Here is a 19,399-nt window from a genome sequence, read left to right as displayed (position 1 = left end):
TTTTGACTTTGGCTTCATTTGAGTTCTGAGGATTCCAGAACTTCCGTTTTAACTCTCGTATCTGAGGCTCAGAATCCAAGGCTCCTTTCAGAGAGATAGAATGGGTAGTCCAAATGTTTGTCCAGTCCTTTGGAGGTTAGTCCTAGTGGATAGAGTCTGGATTAATTTCTCTATTAAAAGATATAAATCAGTAAGGTTTGAACTTCCTGTTGTGCGGAAGAAAGAGAAATTCTTGTTTTGTTATCTTAATGGATAATAATGAAAGGAAATCTTGAGTATACGAATGAAACATCTATGCATTCGTAGTGTGAAATGCAGGTAAACTTCTGAAACGAGCAGACGGACTCAATCGTAGGAAAGAGACAAAAGCGAAACCCTTAGGAGGAGGAAGAAGGGGGAGGAGGAGGAGGAGGAGGAGGAGGAGGAGGAGGAGGAGGAGGAGGAGAAGAAGAAGAAGAAGAAGTTCCCCTTTTAGAATCGGGAGGGAGACCGAACGAAAGATTTCGAAAAACTGAAAAAGAAAAAAAGGTTGGAAGTTTCCTAGACTTGCAATGAGCACGACTGAGTCACATTGCTAATATGAGACGTGCTTCGAACTTTCAAACCACATTACTGCCGAGTTACGTCTTGTTGTTAAAGGAAGTTGTGACTGGAATTCCCTTAGAAGGTAAACTGAAAAGGGGCAGCGCTCATGGTTTTATATCGTCGTTCGAAAAGATTTATTTTTATGGCCTCTTTGCTTCCTTCGGCGATACTGTTATTGTCTACGATTAAGTACAATTATCATCGACAGAGTTAGGGCCATGAATGTGGTGAAGTCAGTGGGGCATTAGTGTCTTCTTAGGTTCTAAGGGAAATATAGTATACTTGGTGTTTTGGTACACTATGCCGTCACGATAAAAACAAATACAAACTTCGAAAGTCATGTGAAGTAGTTATTTTGCTTAGATTGGTAACATATTATGCATTATAACATTTATCTCTTTCTGTATTCATGAATCACTTCTTTTGGAGCCGCATTGAAGCTTGTATCTCGCTTCTGATTGGCGTCAATGATATCAGCTACTAATATTTACCATCGGCTCTAAAATACAATTTAAAAAAACTAATAATACAGACTACAGCATTAGAATTAAGTTTCACTTAAGCTCAAATGCAATTCAATTTTAAATTTCTCTCACAAAGCGCTCCTGTGAATGTTAGGCCTACTGTTGATGCCCCCCCACCCCCCCCCCCCCCCCCCTTCCCGCCTTTCCCGGCCCCTTTTGCGTTTGGTGTTTAAATTACGAACGTCTTTCTATACAGGAGAAAAGAAATTGGGGCTTTTATGTGAAAATTTGTGTTGCCAAGATAGTTCGGCTCTGTGTCTCAGTTCTTTATCGTAACAAAGGAAATGAAAATGAATTGTTTTCTAGGAGCCAAAGTAGGTTTCATCGATATATATAAAAATGTGTGTGTGTATATATGTTGTGTGTGTATGTACGTAGGGATATCTATATACGTTAGGTATATGCCTGAATATCCTTACGTATTATCTGTATCTATACAAACAAGAACATATGGCATTTCGTTATCATCTAACTAATGACAGTGAAGTGGAAAAGCAAAATGACTGAAAGCTTAGATTTGTGGTTGCAGGTCACTCTTTTATGTCAGGCTAGTACACTGTGATTGTGTTTTTAGCGGGAAACACATAATAAGAAAGAAATTCCAAAGTTTCCATGTCAGTGGGTGGATGGATTATACAATAGTAGATTCACATCAACCGTGCATTTGATGTCTGGCCAGTCCCTTACGACGCTCCTGATTGACTGCTGATAAGCCAATCACAGGGCTGGAAACTCTCAAGTCTCTCTCGAGAGTTCACATAGGCAGGATACATGTTCCAACTTTCCTGAGGGATACTTTTGGAAGACGTATCCCTCAGGAAAAGTGGAACATGCATCCTGCCTATGTGAACTCTCCCGAGAGACTGAGAGTTTCCAGCCCTGTGATTGGCTTATCAACAGCCAATCAGGAGCGTCGTAAGGGACTGGCCCAGATATCAAATGCACTGTAGATGTGAATCTACTATAGCATAGGATTTTCAAGAGTTATGGCTGAATAGTTTTTCTGAATGAAAATATAAAGAAATTGAGAGATACCTCTAGGTGAGGAACCAATCAAGTGATTTTCTTGTGTCTCTATCCTTTATGCGTATTACATATTTGATGCATAATGCATTGCCACCCAACTACCCTAATATACCTCAGCTTTTATTTTGATATTTTACTTACTTTTTTATTAGTTCATTCGTTTATTTCTTAATTTATCTGTTTTCTTGATAACTGATCTCCATTTTCTGTAATCCTCATTACCGTTTGTTCATTCTTTTGAATGAACACCATATTCTTTGGAAGCTTGAATTTCAAGTCGGTAGCCCCCATAGGCTTATTCCATATGAATTTGGTTCATCTTGTGAATGACAGTAATGATAATAATATCAGTTTTATGAAAGTCATTAGTCTGAATCCGTTTTGGAGTCGTTTTCGTATAAGAGATGTTTTCGCCTTGACTAGACTTCAGTTCGAAGCAAAAGCGAAACATCCAAAAGAGAGAGGCGGAGGCGGAGGCAGCAGCAGTCACACAAGAGAGCAAAGAAAAACGCCCGACTACAGAAATGAGCAGAAATATAAATGACGGTTTCCATCTGGGAACCAACAGCCATGAAATAATGGCGAGATATTTAATTTTCCCCTTTCTTGCCCTTTTCTTTTTCATTTCCACTTTTGTCCGCCTTTAATTAGGAGCTATGGCGCTCGGAGTTAAACCGAAAAGTTTCGAGGAACTTCAAGAGTACAGTTTTGTTTTCTGTCTTTAGCATATTATAACGAGGCGAAGAAAGAAGAAGAAGAAGAAGAAGAAGAAGAAGAAGAAGAAGAAGAAGAAGAAGAAGAAGAAGGAGAAATACTCATCAGAGTACCTCTGAGAGTTGTGACAACCAGCATGGACGACCGTTTTCAGTCACTTTCGTTTATTTTGTTGGATTATTGCCTTCGCTTCGTGCCCGTTTTGTCTCGTATATTTTCATTACTGCATAAAGTCTTGTCGAGGTGCTTTTTCATTTATTACCATAAACACATCAAGCTATATTTATATATATTTATGTATGTTTGTTTATATATATTTATATATAAATGTATATATATAAATGTTTATATATATATATATATATATATATATATATATATATATATATATATATATATATATATATATATATATATATATATATATATATATATATATATATATATATATATCATATATATATACTACATAAAAATAAATATATATATATATATAATATATATATATATATATATACTAATATATATAGATTATACCTATAGATCTTTATAAAATTTAGATTTCTGTATTCTTACTTATTTTGACATTTCACCAACAGAGGAAGTTGTGATATGATTGTTATTCTTACATTATCCTGCCACACAGCCTTTTCCCTATGATCATAGCTTAGTCATTCAAATTTCTGAAACTCTTTTAATATATCTGCCATCTTGAAGCAGCCAGGTTTCAGTACTTATTTATTTATTCTAAAAAATAAGCCTGGCAGTATCATGTCCTACAGATAGTAAGCGATTGACTATTAGTACTCGAGAAAGTAACAGCTCATGCTGTCTATCCAGGAAGGATAGGTAAAGTGGTTTCGTTCATCTGTATTAAGGGCGGTAAGTTACTCATGTAGCAGACACAGAAAATACACACACATGTATATTTATATATAGCTAAATACCACAAAGTGTATATATGTATATATATGTAGTGTGTATATATAGATATATGATATATAGCTATATATATATATATAGCTATATATATATATATATATATATATATAATATATATCATTAATACGTAGAAGTTAATAATGGAAATCGTAAGTATTTTTATAAAAGAGATATTCAAGTAATATGCCAGAACCAAACAAATATTTTAATTAAGTCCCCAGCATTACATACGGGAATTACATTGCAAATCCCATTTTATTAAAGCTGTAAATGCAATGAATTTAAATGCTGGAATTTATAAGGTCGACGCCGTTTTATGAGAAATAAATCCCAATAAACAAAATATAAAAAACTGGAAAGGGTAGACATAGTAATTATTCGTGTTTTGGGTTTACACATTTTTACTTTACTCGTGTGGAGGGTTTGCTATACATACGCACACACACACACACACACACACACACACACACATATATATATATATATATATATATATATATATATATATATATATATATATATATATATATATATATATATATATATATATATATATATATATATATATATATATATATATATATGTGCGTGTGTGTGTATAGTATGCAATGTATATATGTATATATATATATATGTGTGTATATATATATATAGTATATATATATATATATATATATATGTATATATATATGATATATATATATATATTAGTGTTCTTAATTTCATGTGTTTATAACTTGAAATAAATCTTATGCATCCTGGTATCGAAGCGATATAGCGACGGGTGTCGTACCTCGTATAGATGAAAGAGATATTTTTTTTTTATTTTCCTGTGGGAGTATAGAGTTCTCCATATTCTCAGTCTAGGGAACGCATACTGTACAAGTTTATGGGACGCACGCATTAATCTTTCCATATGAAATCTAATATCATATGGAATCTATACATATATAAATTTCGTATGAAATTATTTACATACTTGAAGCACGCCAGAAAACTATGCACTTTATATGCAGCACGTGCCTGTAACCATTGCATCTGTAATTGCTTAGGTGTCAGTCGACAGTGTGGCTCTAAATTCACGGTTCCGTACGCATACATTTACATTCATGCATAATCACAACAGTAAAAAAAATAAAAAACAAAAATAAAAAGAGAAAAAGGAAAAGCTTTCAGGACGTTTTTCCGACCAAGCAGACCAAGCACAGGGCAAAATAAGTCAGAAGTTTATTTTTATTCGAGTGCACTTAACGAATGCAAAGTGAAGCGTTACACGCTGCCCCTGAGACTTGAGTGTTTTCCAAAGTTGTTTCTTTTTATTCTGGTTAGCTTTAAGTCTTTTTCGTTTTCTTTTATTCTTGCCTGCTAAGACTTCAGTTACTTGGAACGTCTCTCTCTCTCTCTCTCTCTCTCTCTCTCTCTCTCTCTCTCTCTCTCTCTTTGCCAAAACGAGGTAATCCACAACCTTAGGGGGATGAAATTATTCTACAGGTGCTTCACAAATATCTCTCTCTCTCTCTCGACTTGGTAATCCGAAACGCTGGAGAATGGAATCATGATTCCACAGGTATCTCTCTGTCTCTCTCGTCCGTATTGAAGAGTTGCATCCTCCTCTTCCTCCTCCTCCTCCTCCTCCCCCTCCTACACCTCCTCCTCCTCCTCCTCCTCCTATTATTTGGGGTTAAGTCGTGTCAACTCAGTCCGATTTCTTGTACTGTTGTGCATATCCAAGGTTTGCTGCTCAAAATTTTATTGCTAAGAGTTTTCTATCGATTGGGGTTTTGGGGGTTGGCGAGGGGGTTTAGTAGTCTTCGTCATCGTGAATTCTTTAGGCTTCTTTCTATGTCATTTTTTTAATATTCCGTTATGTAGGAACGGCACTATTTCATTACTTTAGATTTCCCGCTTTTGTAAGACGCTCGCCATATTTATGCGTGCATGTGTTTGTGTTTATGTAATAAGTGTTTATGTAATAACAAGTCCAATGAAATTGCTTCACGGGAAGTACACAGTCAAAAACTTCGCCCTATTATTTTCATAGTGGATATGATGGAGATTCCAATGTAGTTCTCGTGATTCATTGGTCTGTAGCCTGAATGCGTAGACGTTTCATTCATTTCTTGAATTACTGCTGATAATGTGATGATTCATAAATTGGGGTTCATTATAATATGGAACTAGGCGGAATCTCATTGCCTTATGTAGATAGATGAGAAAAGCAGTGTCGAAACGAGCCTTGGAAAATATAACAAAATATTTATGAATCAAGAATAAAGAAATCAATGTTAAATATATATATATATATATATATATATATATATATATAGTATATATATATATGTTTGTATGTATTAATATATATATGTATGTGTGTGTTATTATCTGTATATGTATATTCATAATGGACATATAGATAAATATATATATAATATATATATATATATATATATATGTAAATATCTATATAAAGTATATATATATTATATTATATATATATATATTATATATATAATCATATACGTACATATATCCATATATGGGGCCTCTCGAATTTGAAATAGCCATGTTTCAAATACCGTTATTTTGGGTAGATTACCCGTCCGTATTTGTATACCGTTCATTACCAAAGTATTCAATCCAATACCGAATAAATGAGATATAAGTAGGTAGTTGAGTGAAATAGGTTAAACTCAAGTCAGCAGGATAACAGGAATGTCTTTTGAAGGATATTTAGTGATGACGTCGTTTCTGTAACCCGTAAGCATAACAGTTATGTAGTTGACGTCATAGTGACTTAATTAAGTAGATCGTACTGTTGTGGTGAAATAGTTTAGAGATATATATTTACTCATCATTCACGTAAATCCTTTGATAGCTGAACAGATTGGTGCTGTGTATATGTATTATTTATGCATGTATGTAGTATATGTGTATATATATTCTTACACACACACACACACACACACACACATATATATATATATATATATATATATATATATATATATATATATATATATATATATATATATACACATACACATACATACATTCACACATACAATGCAGTTGTTGGTGCAATCTCTGGGACGAGTTTTCGAAAACATTCATTTGAAAATGAAGCATTCTTGCATTTCCACATGCGGTCGTCGAATAACGTATTCACGAAATAAACTGCCGACCTGCCGAAGAATTCTGTTAGTGAAATACAACAGAATGCGCACGAGTGACTCGTGAACTTTTTCGCTGTGACCACGATGGCAGTATTGTTGTAGGAAGACCTGAAACCACAGCCATTGGAGTGAGCTGTTTGGGCAGAATTTTCCAGCCGTGTCACTCACAAGACAGTAGTGAAATCCCCCTTTTTTTTCTTCGGTTGCAGAGGAAGGTGTTCATTTATTGCGTTATTCATTTTTGTGAAGGTCTCTCGGTTATGTATAAATAAATGCCTAATTGAGTTCTGTCCGGAAGGAAATTATAAATGGGAAGGATGCAGAGGAAATCATAAAAGACCGGCTATTCAAACCTGAAGCAAAGAATATTGATATAGAATCAGAGACGCGTGATTGAGCCTCCTGCATATATCTTTAGAAGTAGACGAAACGGCAGCTTATGATGGGGGTCTGTCGTGTATTAGCTTTGTTTAATAGATTGCAATGAATCAACTCTGGCCAGCCCCGTTCGTTAGCAGACAGTCCAGTTGTGAATGGCTGCCACTGCCACATTTAAATAAACAAAAGGGCCTGTGCCTAACACCATCATCTCTCTCCCCCAAAAAATACATGTACGCACGCACACACACACACACACACACACACACACACATATATATATATATATATATATATATATATAGATATATATATATATATATATATATATATATATATATATATATATATATATATATATATATATACATATATATACATATATATATATAGATATATATATATATATATATATATATATATATATATAGATATATATATATATATATATATATATATATATATATATATATATATATATATATATATTGTCAGTCGAGTCAACAAATGTGTTTCCAATATTATTCTTTTTGATGCATTTATCTAGTTTCCTTTTTTGGCTGTGCAATGATAAATACGGTTTTTTTAGTTGTCGACATTGTCGATGGAAAAGCAAATAGTGTAATTCCTCTACAAAATACTTGCAGTTCGATTTTCCTTTATATAAATATATTTATATATAATTATATATATATATAGATATATATATATATATATATATAGATATATATAATATATATATATATATATATATATGTATATATATATGGATATATATATATATATATATATATATATATAATATATATATATATATATATATATATATATATATATATATATATAGATATATATATATATATATATCTATATATATATATATATATATATCTATATATATATATACATATATATATATATATACTATATATATATATATATATATATATATATATATATATATAGATATATATATATATATATATATATATATATATATATAGATATATAGATATAAATATATCTATATATATATATATATATATATATATTATAGATATATATATATATATATATATATTATATATATATATATATATATATATATATATATATATATATATATGATATATATATACATATACTATATATATATACATATATATATATATATATTATATATATATATATATAAAGGAAAATCGAACTGCAAGTATTTTGTAGAGGAATACACTATTTGCTTTTCCATCGACAATGTCGACAACTAAAAAAAACCGTATTTATCATTGCACAGCCAAAAAAGGAAACTAGATAAATGCATCAAAAAGAATAATATTGGAAATACATTTGTTGACTCGACTGACAAGCACAGGCATGCAGCAGCATTGTATGTCGAGTCAAAAGTCTGGGAAGCAAAAAAAAAAAAAAGAAAAAAAAATAGGACTCGCAGCATATGTTTGGCAATACGAAATATATTTCTAGATTTATGGATATCACAAACGGATGTCTCTTGTTCAGCGCATTCCGTAACTGTGCTCGACGTCGTATGGGATTCTTGGTGGTTTTCCGCCTACTCTCCCCGCCGGACATGGAATATTTAGATTATAGGTATTAAATGAAAATACTCTAATATATTATAACGTATTATCTTGGCTTTAGAAATGGCCAAATTTACTGTCATATTTAAATGGTATTCGTGGCTCTAATAAAATACTTAGTACACGTCATATGTGTATCAATTTCAATTTTTTTTCTTAATAAATGTGATCTCTTCTTTCTGTATGTCCGTTTACCTCCTCTTAGTTTTCGCTAATGAACACCATATTCTATGGAAGCTTGAATTTCAAGTCAGTGGCCCCTGTACTAGGCTTGTTCCATATGAATAGGGTTCATCTTCTGAATAATATTAATGATTATTATAATAATGAATACTAAGCCATGTTATTTTCGATGGTTGTTATTTCATAAGATGGAAAATTTTTAATTTAAGTTTAGCGCCTGTTCATGGTAGCAGAATGTCGTGGACTGGTCTTTTATTTGTTATATATTATTTTTTCCCTCCTAAACATAAGCAGAATGATTCCGTCCGTTACAGCAGCATTCAAACGAATGAGACTCTCCAGTGTATTGCCTCAATAACATAACAATGCCTCACAAGATATTAATCTGAAATTTTGGCCGAAACTTCTGCATTACGTAACACGAAGAAGGACAGGAGCATATATCAGCGTGCGTGCGCACATACATACATGTATATATATATTCGTTGTATATATATATATATATATATTATATATATATATATATATATATCACATATATATATATATATATTATATATATATGATATATATATATGTGTGTGTGTATGTGTGTGTGTGTGTGTGTGTGTGTGTGTGTGTGTGTGTGTAAGCCCGTGCATGAGCTTTTGTTCGTTTGCTTGTTAATGCGTATGATGTTTCAGCAAAAATTTAAGATCGATCGTTTGTGTGGCAGAGAGTTCGCGCGGAACATACTGAAGTAAGCCATAATCGTGGATGCTCCCATAATTTGGATCATTACAGTGACAGTGCTCTTAACGACCCGTAATTGATGCAAGCACGAGGAAAAAAAAAACAAAAATGGGGAATGAAAAGGAATGGGACGTAACTCGCTTCGGCAAAACCTATTCCATCAAAACTGCGAGGCCTCGACTATTCAGAAGTCTCTCTCTCTCTCTCTCTCTCTCTCTCTCTCTCTCTCTCTCTCTCTTTGACTGTCTGTCAGGCTGTCTCGCTCTCCCTCTCTCGTGGGAGATGAAGAGAAAGAGAGGAGAAGAAATGAAGAGATAATGACGAAAAAGGCGAGATGGCCGAAAGAAGTCGTCCTCTCAGGACGAAAGTTGCTGGAAAAAATGACGCGGATAAGCCTTATCTGTTTATGCTCCAGGGAATTAGGAACAAGAAAATCGGCAGGAATTTCCCAAAGAATGGGTGAAAGTGTATTGCGCCTTGGTGGCTTGCAAAGGAGGAAGGCAGCGAATATGCCGCGATGAGGAAGAAATGGAGCTTTCATTATGATGATGATGATGATGATGATGTCTTTCAAGTTTATCTTATTTTTTTATTTATATATTTATTGTTACATACTTGAATTAGGGTGGATGATATATGTGGATGTGTGAGACTGCTTATCTCGTGGGCAGGATTATAGAGGAACATTTGCTTATTTCATGTAGGTGAAACGTCATGTCTCTGGCAGATTTTCAGATGTTAGTACTACCATGTACGAGACATGGTAAATTAGAAAAAAACAAAAAAACTTTTCTAAAGCATTACCAGCTCTAATGAAGGTCAATAAATGTTTGCAAATTTAATTTTAATTCTGTCGATGCGAGAATGGATTCCTGTCTCGGAATCTTCGCTTTCCGTCTGCCTGAGGCATGAAATGGCAGACAACAACTATGTCACAGGAAGTTAGGAGTTGACAAAGGGCAACTTTCTGGAAGTTTGTCAAAACGGCTTATGTATTTTCTTTATCAGCAATACTGACATTTTCTTTTCTTGCGAGTCCTCGTCTTTCCGTATTTTGATTATGGTCTGGAAGTCTCTTGTAAATCATTTTTGTTTTGAATGTTTATCATGAGTTCTGTTAGATTTATTAGAGACTGAAATTTAATTTTGATTTGAAGAAATGGCTACCTTCTGCCACTGGTTTTATTGTTGATTGTCTTTGACTGTCTTTGTTTGTCGGCTTTATTCCCCATCGGTGCTTCTATTGTGATCGTGCTGCTTAGTTACTGAATTGAATATAATATATTTGTGTTCAATAAATGTCACGTTTTGCCTTTCCTTGTTCTTGGACGTTTCCTATCACGTCTCTCATGAACTTATTTTGGTGTGGTTATTCGTTTTATTGATTACTCGTCATGGATTTTTAAAAATAATCATATTGTGAGAAGTCCAAATTTTTCCTGCACAAGCGCGGAATTACTGTTGCTGAGATTTTCCTTTACATTTGTTTAATTCACACAATGGAAACATAACAGGCAGCAGGGCTACAGTATTGTTAAGAAAACATTTTAGCAATTAGTGTATGCTAAGACTTGGAGATTATCAGTCAGGATCATGAGAATAAATGTTTTTCCCCAGAAAATCCTGAATATACCGAATAAATATGTCACTCGTTTTTTTTTTTCCTGTTTTGTACAACTTCAGTGTCAAAAAAAGATTAAAACATATATATGAATAATATATATATATATATATATATATATATATATATATATATATATATATATATATATCTTTTTTCTATCTCAGCGCAATGACCGACCACTATCCCTTGCATGTGGGGGAGGGATTTTCCAAAGTGGTCAAAATTTTTTATTGGTCACTTCACCTATATCATACGGAGGCCTATCTAAGGGTAACTTTGGGAAATATGATAAAGTTATTGGAAAACTTAAAATACAATCTCCGTTGTATAGGTTTTACCCCCCGTGATTACGCATGCATTTTCATCTGCTTCTGCTGGATATTATTATTATTATTATTATTATTATTATTATTATTATTATTATTATTATTACTATTATTATTATTATTATTTGAAACAAGTGTTTGTCGCCAGTGTAATTAAATTATACCACCAGTATACGACTGAAACATTTTTCAGTCCGTTTTGGCTGAGCTACAAGTAGATGTATGTGTATTATGATTATAATTAGTAGTATTAGCAGTTGTAGTTTAACTAGAAATCTCTCATTGGATTGAATGGAATTATTTGTTCTCAAAGCGTTAAGTGAAAATGATAATGAGAACAAGGTACCATTAAAGAAGGCTGGTCAGTCTGTTTGAACTGTAGGTCCAAAGGGAACGCAAAAGAATTCAAGTTAAATATGTTATATATATGTATATATACTAAATATATATATATATATATATATATATATATATATATATATATATATATATATATATTTGTATGTTTGGGTGCATGTATATATTACATATATGTTATATATAATGTAAAATAATATAAAAGCACACGTATATATATAATATATATATATATATATATATATATATATATATATATATATATATATAAACATAGATTGTAACTACCATGTTCAAAAAGAGGGCAAAGAATATGGTGGAAAATATTTACATATATGTAAATGCACACACATTCTCTTTGTGTGTGTATATGTGTATTTATGTATATATACATATGTATATGTATATATACGTTGTGTATGTATGTATTTATGTGTGTATGTATGTATTTGAACGTGAATATGATTGAATCATATAATTATGCTTATTGTGTGTGTGTTTTGCCTGTGTAGAAGGCGAGGGAGTTAGGTAGGTAGATAGATAGGTAGGAGGGACAGAAAAACATCACACAATTTCCAGCGAATGCTGACCCAGGGGACTTATCAATAAAGGGCATCTCTAACCCGATCTGGAGGTGCGACCGTGAATAAGTACTGCAACTTGCATAACCTTTAGTTTAAGAGGTCGTACATAACTTATGCCGTTCTCCATATTCGAATACAGGAACCAGGAGCTCCGCAGCTCCAGAAATAAAAAACATAGTAATTATGGCTGCGTTAATATGAATGCGTTTTCTCCTACGCCGAGCGGAGCAGCGTCGATTTTTAATTTGTTTCCTTTCTGATTTCGGATTTCGTTTTTCGAAACATTTCGTGCCTGATTTTAGATCCAGCGCCCTGTAGGTCAAATTTAGACCGCGAGTTTGCTTCGTATGCGACACACATTTTTGGATTTTCATAATTGATCGCTCAGACGTAAAGCACACATTAGCCCACCTGTTTGGAGGTGGGGGGGAGGGGGGATCACGTTTTGGCATTTTAAACAGGAGTTTTTCCACGCCGTTGGACTTGGACTAATATTGGAGTACTCGGCTCCGGTGGTAACTGAGACACAGGAGCTCTTTCTACTTTATTTGTCTTCTGTATAATTACTCACAGCATCTCAAAGCAAAAATGCTCTTGCGGGATAAAAGTAAAGGCGTTTCAATTATGGAAGGTTTGCCCCGTTTATTAGAAAAGCCCTTGGCAGTGACAAGGAAGGGATATCTCTCTCTCTCTCTCTCTCTCTCTCTCTCTCTCTCTCTCTCTCTCTATAATTGAGAAAAACGTGTCGATGTAATCTTGGCTTGGAAAATTCTATAAATCATATATTCATTGGGGAAGCAAATATTAAGATAGAGAAATATATTGAAACCAACATTATAATAAAACAGCTAATGTTTTTTTATGAGGCCCATCAGTGGGTGTACATTCATCATTGAGAACCTTGTTGTAATGCAGTTTATATTATTTTATTTGGTGACGCTGCAATGATATGCAAACGGCTCTTCTTTTCGTGCCGATGTGATCAATGATGGCGGGCAGCCGTGCGACGTGAAAATGTAAGTTCCCATCCTCTTAACCTTACGAAGTTAGCGTTTGAATCGATTACGTGTCATTTTAAAGTTTGCTTTCCTTTAAATCCAGTTAATTTGTAGTTTTGACGATTAACCACTTCCATTTGACTTGGTTTCTAACGAGTTTCATAACTGATCACATGCCAGACTATTTGGTTGTGCGTGTATTGCCCACAGCAGCCGATATCACCCTGGTCTACATGACATCAATACAAAACCATTTCCAGTTTTGTTGGATTTTGCGACGACGCCAAATGAACGTTTGATTTGCCTTTCCGGAAATTAAAAAAAAAAAAAAAGAAAGAAGAAAAAAAGCTATTTGGCCAATTCGATGTGATATTCTCATTCGATGAAATTGAATTTAATTTTGGAACTGCACTCAAAAGATTACCTGTCGCCGAGGTTCGGGATTGGTCGTTTAAAATGACTAATGACCGCTTTAGCAAACGGAACACAAAGCTCGGAGTCTAACGGTCACAGGACACAACTCGGCATCAGTTAGTTAGAATCGCTTTGCCTATTTCAATACGACTTAGAATTATTCATCTTCTGGAGCGCAGCCTATGAGCATAACACTAGTTCTCATGAACGCAGCTTGGAAAGTGAAGCACAGTGGGGGCATCTCCGAATCACAACAAAGAGGAGCAACAGCTTCAGAACCAAAACAATGAACATCTCATAGGATCACGACACGGAGCGAGTAGTAGTACAGCTGAGAATCCCAGTGTAAGGAAGGACCTCGGAATGACAACATTACGTAAATCTCAGAATGATTATATCATCTGAAAATGACATAATTCATTATAACTTTTTTTGTTGTTCAGTTATCATTATCATCAAAATCGCCTTTTTTCCCCCTTTCAAATTCTCGTTCGCCGTTCTGTCCTGTTGTTACACTTAAAAAGTAGCTTCTCATATCTTGCTTCTGTATTTTCATCTTTCGTTTAACTTTGCCTTTTTATGCACACCAGTGTGGAAACATGCACAGCTGCAAATATTTACTTCTGTTTGTCATTTAACCTAAACATTATGGTTTTAGAGAGGTATAGCAGTTGTGTAGTATTATTTTCCCTTACCTATATGCCTATTTCCCTTATTGGTGTCCAATTAGTATTATTGTACATTATTGGTGTCCCATTAATATTATTTTACATAACAATTATTGATATAAGTACACATTTTTAAAGAACTGATTCATTTCATTTCGGTACGTTCTCAAGGTTTATTTAAACGTATTTCTCCTCTTGCAGTTATTTCCCTCTAATCCTTCTGCTGTTAAGCGTCTTTTTTTTATATTGTTATAGACATAGATAACTTGTACACCTGTACTTTCATCCGGAGTTTTGATACACATTCAGATTGTCGGATAGAACTTTGTTATCCTGGTTTAGCAATTTCCACAAAAACGTTTCCCTTTATGAAGACATCCTCGTGAGAATGAAGAAGCCATTCATAATATTTTTCCTTATTTGACTCTCGGGTATTTGATCTTTTAGAGTGAAGCCCAAAGAAAAGAACACATACAAAACTTTTTCTTTTGGTACCTGCAGTTTCCAGCGGCTCTCTCTCTCTCTCTCTCTCTCCTCTCTCTCTCTCTCTCTCTCTCTCTCTGTTTATGAAATGCTTTAGAAGTTTCCGCACTGTGCAATATTTCCCGCCGATTTAAATTTTTACCTCAGATATCGCGAAGCTCATGCTTCACTGAATACACATCTGGTCGTAAAAAAGAATAGGAATGTAGATGTGTAGGTGCGTGTCCAAGTACTGTATATTATATATATTATATATATATATATATATATATTATATATATATATATATATATATATATATATACTGTGAGATTGAGAACTTATGTTCCGGTGTTTTGCTGGAATAACTTTTTTTCTGTGCATTTAAGAAAGATATTTCTTAGCCATAGTATATATTATAAATATTATTATATTATATATATATATATATATATATATATAATATATATATATATATATATATATATATATATATATATATATATATATATATATATATATATATATATATATATATATATATACTATATATATAGCTATGAGATTCAGAGCCTTTGTTCCGGGGTTTTTCTCGAATAACTTTTTTTCTTTGTATTTGACAAAGATATTACTTAGCCATAGTATACTTTACATCCCTACTTAATATTCGGCAGCATTCTTTATTACTTATATTAGAAGAAAGTACATTCATAAGAGTAAAATAAAGCAGCCGAAGCCAGTGGTGGAACAATCTAATGTATGGGTTCAAAGTTATACGTGACGTAAACATATGACGTCCTGACTCCTCCCACAAGGTGATGACGTCGAACAGCTGTCTCTGAAATTCTGAATGAATATTCGTACCTTGTCAAGGCTTCAAGAATGGCGGCTATGATAAGTCATTGTCTCCGTGGTTCCAGGACAGCTTTTGTGATTCGACTTGCACAATTGTTCAGAAGTGAGGAGGCACGTGGCAAACCCTACGTAAGCTTGAACAGGTAAACGCATAATAGGGCCACATTTTGGGTAAGGAGTACACCCGGACATCCAAGGCTATCAAGTTTTTGTCATTTGTTGGCTTCCATAAGGTGCAGAAAGATAATTATATGTACTCTATAAAGCAACGGTTGTTGATTTCATAGTAAAATATAACTTGCAGAACAACATTACAACTTGCTTTGCCAAAAGAAAAAAAATGTCATGGGTTTAATACATCACTGAATGACCTCTATAGGTCCCAGTGCTTGGCTTGAAGTCTAAATTCTATAATCCAATCTAATCCTATGCAATTGTCTGTTTATTACAATGATCGTCACTGTCTTATTAGGAAAAATATCAAAGGAGTTACGACGAATGCCAAAGTTTTCTTCACTTTGTTAATTGATTTTTAATCATATAATTTTTCAATGGAGAAGTGATAGAAACTAATTTCTCGGATTACTTGTGGAAACCCTTTTCTTTAAGGATTCCAGCACTCGACCTCATGGCATAAATCCTATATAAATTACTACTATTACTACTACTACCACCACTACTACAAAGTGTAAACAAGGAGTATTTGTTGTATTTCATCGTTGCCAGAGGTTGAGACTTTTTCACGCATAGCCAATTATCCATCGAGGAGGGGGCAAGTCAATGACGTCAGAAGTTACGTCATTATATCTTCGAAAGACATTCCTCTGAGTTTGCTGGCGATGTCTACAAGAAGTCAGTGTTACTCTTATAATTACCAGAATTATGCAACTTTCGTAATACAGAATACTGTCAAAAAATAGGTTGTGATGTAAGATACCATTTGACAAAGTGTCATCTTTGCCATGTACGTTGATAAGATTTAATTCCGGAAAAACACCGGGTTACCGGCTGTGGATCTCGAGTGTACATATAATTACATATATATATATATATATACATAAGATATATATATATATATAGACATATATATATATATATATATAATATATATATATATGTATGTATGTAGTATGTATGTATGTTGGATATAGTTATATGTATATAATATTCTTTTCAGATATATAGTTATTTATATATTTGGGTTGTACTTGTTTGCATAAAGTATTGAGTGCACATGTGTAGGCAGTTCGCTTCCATGGTCTTATATATATATATATATATCTATATATATATTTTTTATTATATATATTATATATAATATATATATATATTTACATATATATATATACATATATATATATATAGGTATGTAGTATGTATGTTGTATGTATGATATAGGTATAATGTATTATATATCTTTTCAGATATATATGTATTTATATATGTGTGTGTGTACTTGTTTGCATAAGTATTTAAGTGCACCTGTGGGCAGCCGCAAACATGGTCTTATATATCCCCAGTCGTAGAAAAATACAAGATTTGATCTTATCACAAAAAAATATTTTTTATATGAAATTTTCCCATAAGGTTCAAATTTTATTTAGGCCTCTACATAAAAGATAATAAAAAACTGTAAACTCCGTTTTATGATTACAAAGTAAGTGGAAGATCACTGACGTTTTGGATGGAAAGAGGAACATTTGAAACTACTCTTTCTTGATGGAGAAATTAAAACATGTTTTGAACAGTTACCTCATAGCTTACGGTTTTGACGGTGCTGGTGTGAACAGTAAATAACTGCAAGAGGAAAATGCCGAGTGGATATTTAGTCGGACATTGAAAGCCGACGAAAACTGTGGTGTGGCCAACCTGAGGATTTCTCTTGTGGACAGTGTTTCCGACATTGCACAGAATTACTAAAATATTCGGCTTCTGAGCTGATCATCATCTTGTAAATATATATATAAAAAATACAGGACAGATAAAAGGCCATAGATATTGTTTTCGAAATTGGTTCTTTGATTGAGAGATGATGCTATGTGATACACCATCATCTCCTTTATAAGAAGTAGGGTCTAAAGACGAAAAAAAATCATCAAAAAAGTTTAGGGCTTCTAACCAACCCTGTGGATCCCTCCAGATAAGTCCATTGCTGGAGGTACAGGAATTATTTCACAACTGCCATTTCATGGGAGGAATTGTTATGTACTGGGGTGGAAAAGTACCATTCTAAAATAGTATAAAACCACACGTAAGAAATTATGCTGAAAATATGAGTCTAGTATCTATTATTTTAAACCTGATGATATTTTCGACCATTCATAAAAAGTATTCAGACGATCCGGGAGGCTATGAATACTCGGCCAGATATCGGGACAATTTGTGTCTGGCTTCCAGTTTCAGAAAATCGAGAGACTTTGGTCTCCCCCACGGCAGGATTCAAACCTAATTCCTTTCGTGTGGAGGAGAGGAACTACAGACCTTGCACGAGGTGGGCGGGGCAAGTCCCTGCCATATGGCAGTGCTGAATTGTAGTTTGTATCTCTGTACTATTCATACTGAAACTTGTGAGATGTAATAAGAGTGTCTAAAAAATGTCAGGGACATTTACCGACGCTTCATTTTGATGTCCGCAATTATTGATCCTCGTATTGTCAGGAAAGCGTTTTTGGTCTTTTATCTCATTTTAAATTATAGCGACGTAGAGGGTTCATACTGTAAATATATTATCATTGCGATACAGTGTTAGGGAATAAATTAAGGTAGCGAATGTCGAATCACAAGATTTTTTTTTATTTCATATAATTTTATAAAATTGTTTGAAAGCCGATATGTTTCATATCGTTAGTTGCGCTTGGTTCTTGCCCAGTTATCCTAAGCGGTTTATGGAATGTGCCCTAAGTGGGCAGGAAAGTGTTTTGCTAGTCGAGCAAAATGAGAGAAGAATAAATGAGATATTTAATCGCATTTCTTGGCAGTGCATCTTTCTACAGTTGCATGGAAATCCTAATAACGTCTATCTGAATCAAATATCTGATAAGACCGCTTCACGTTGCAATTTTTTTTTTCTTTTTGCGGTAGATGTCATTAAATGGTAGGGATGTCCAGTGGTCTGTTTTAGCTTTATGAGAAGGTGCAACGTTCTGTTATATGTTTTATATGTTTTATGCTCAATTTAAGGGTTAAAAAGTGAATGTTTTGCCTCAGTTTTAAGAATTTTAGTTACAGGTTACGTGTATCTTTTATACAATAGCTG

General features: G+C 33.3%; 1 protein-coding gene across 1 annotated transcript in view; it reads right to left on the bottom strand.

Annotated features, from left to right (window-relative positions):
• Window positions 1–377: 377 nt before the first annotated feature.
• Window positions 378–19,399, bottom strand: part of LOC135218737 (shootin-1-like) — a 56,059-nt gene continuing 37,037 nt past the window's right edge. The window contains exon 4 of the mRNA XM_064255187.1: window positions 378–511. Coding sequence (XP_064111257.1) covers window positions 378–511 — 134 coding nt within the window. The remainder of the gene's footprint in view (window positions 512–19,399) is intronic.

Source organism: Macrobrachium nipponense, chromosome 1 (assembly GCF_015104395.2).
Source record: "Macrobrachium nipponense isolate FS-2020 chromosome 1, ASM1510439v2, whole genome shotgun sequence".
NCBI classification, from domain to species: domain Eukaryota; kingdom Metazoa; phylum Arthropoda; class Malacostraca; order Decapoda; family Palaemonidae; genus Macrobrachium; species Macrobrachium nipponense.
The sequence above is the reverse complement of the archived record's forward strand: the minus strand, read 5'-3'. Positions and strand labels throughout refer to the sequence as shown.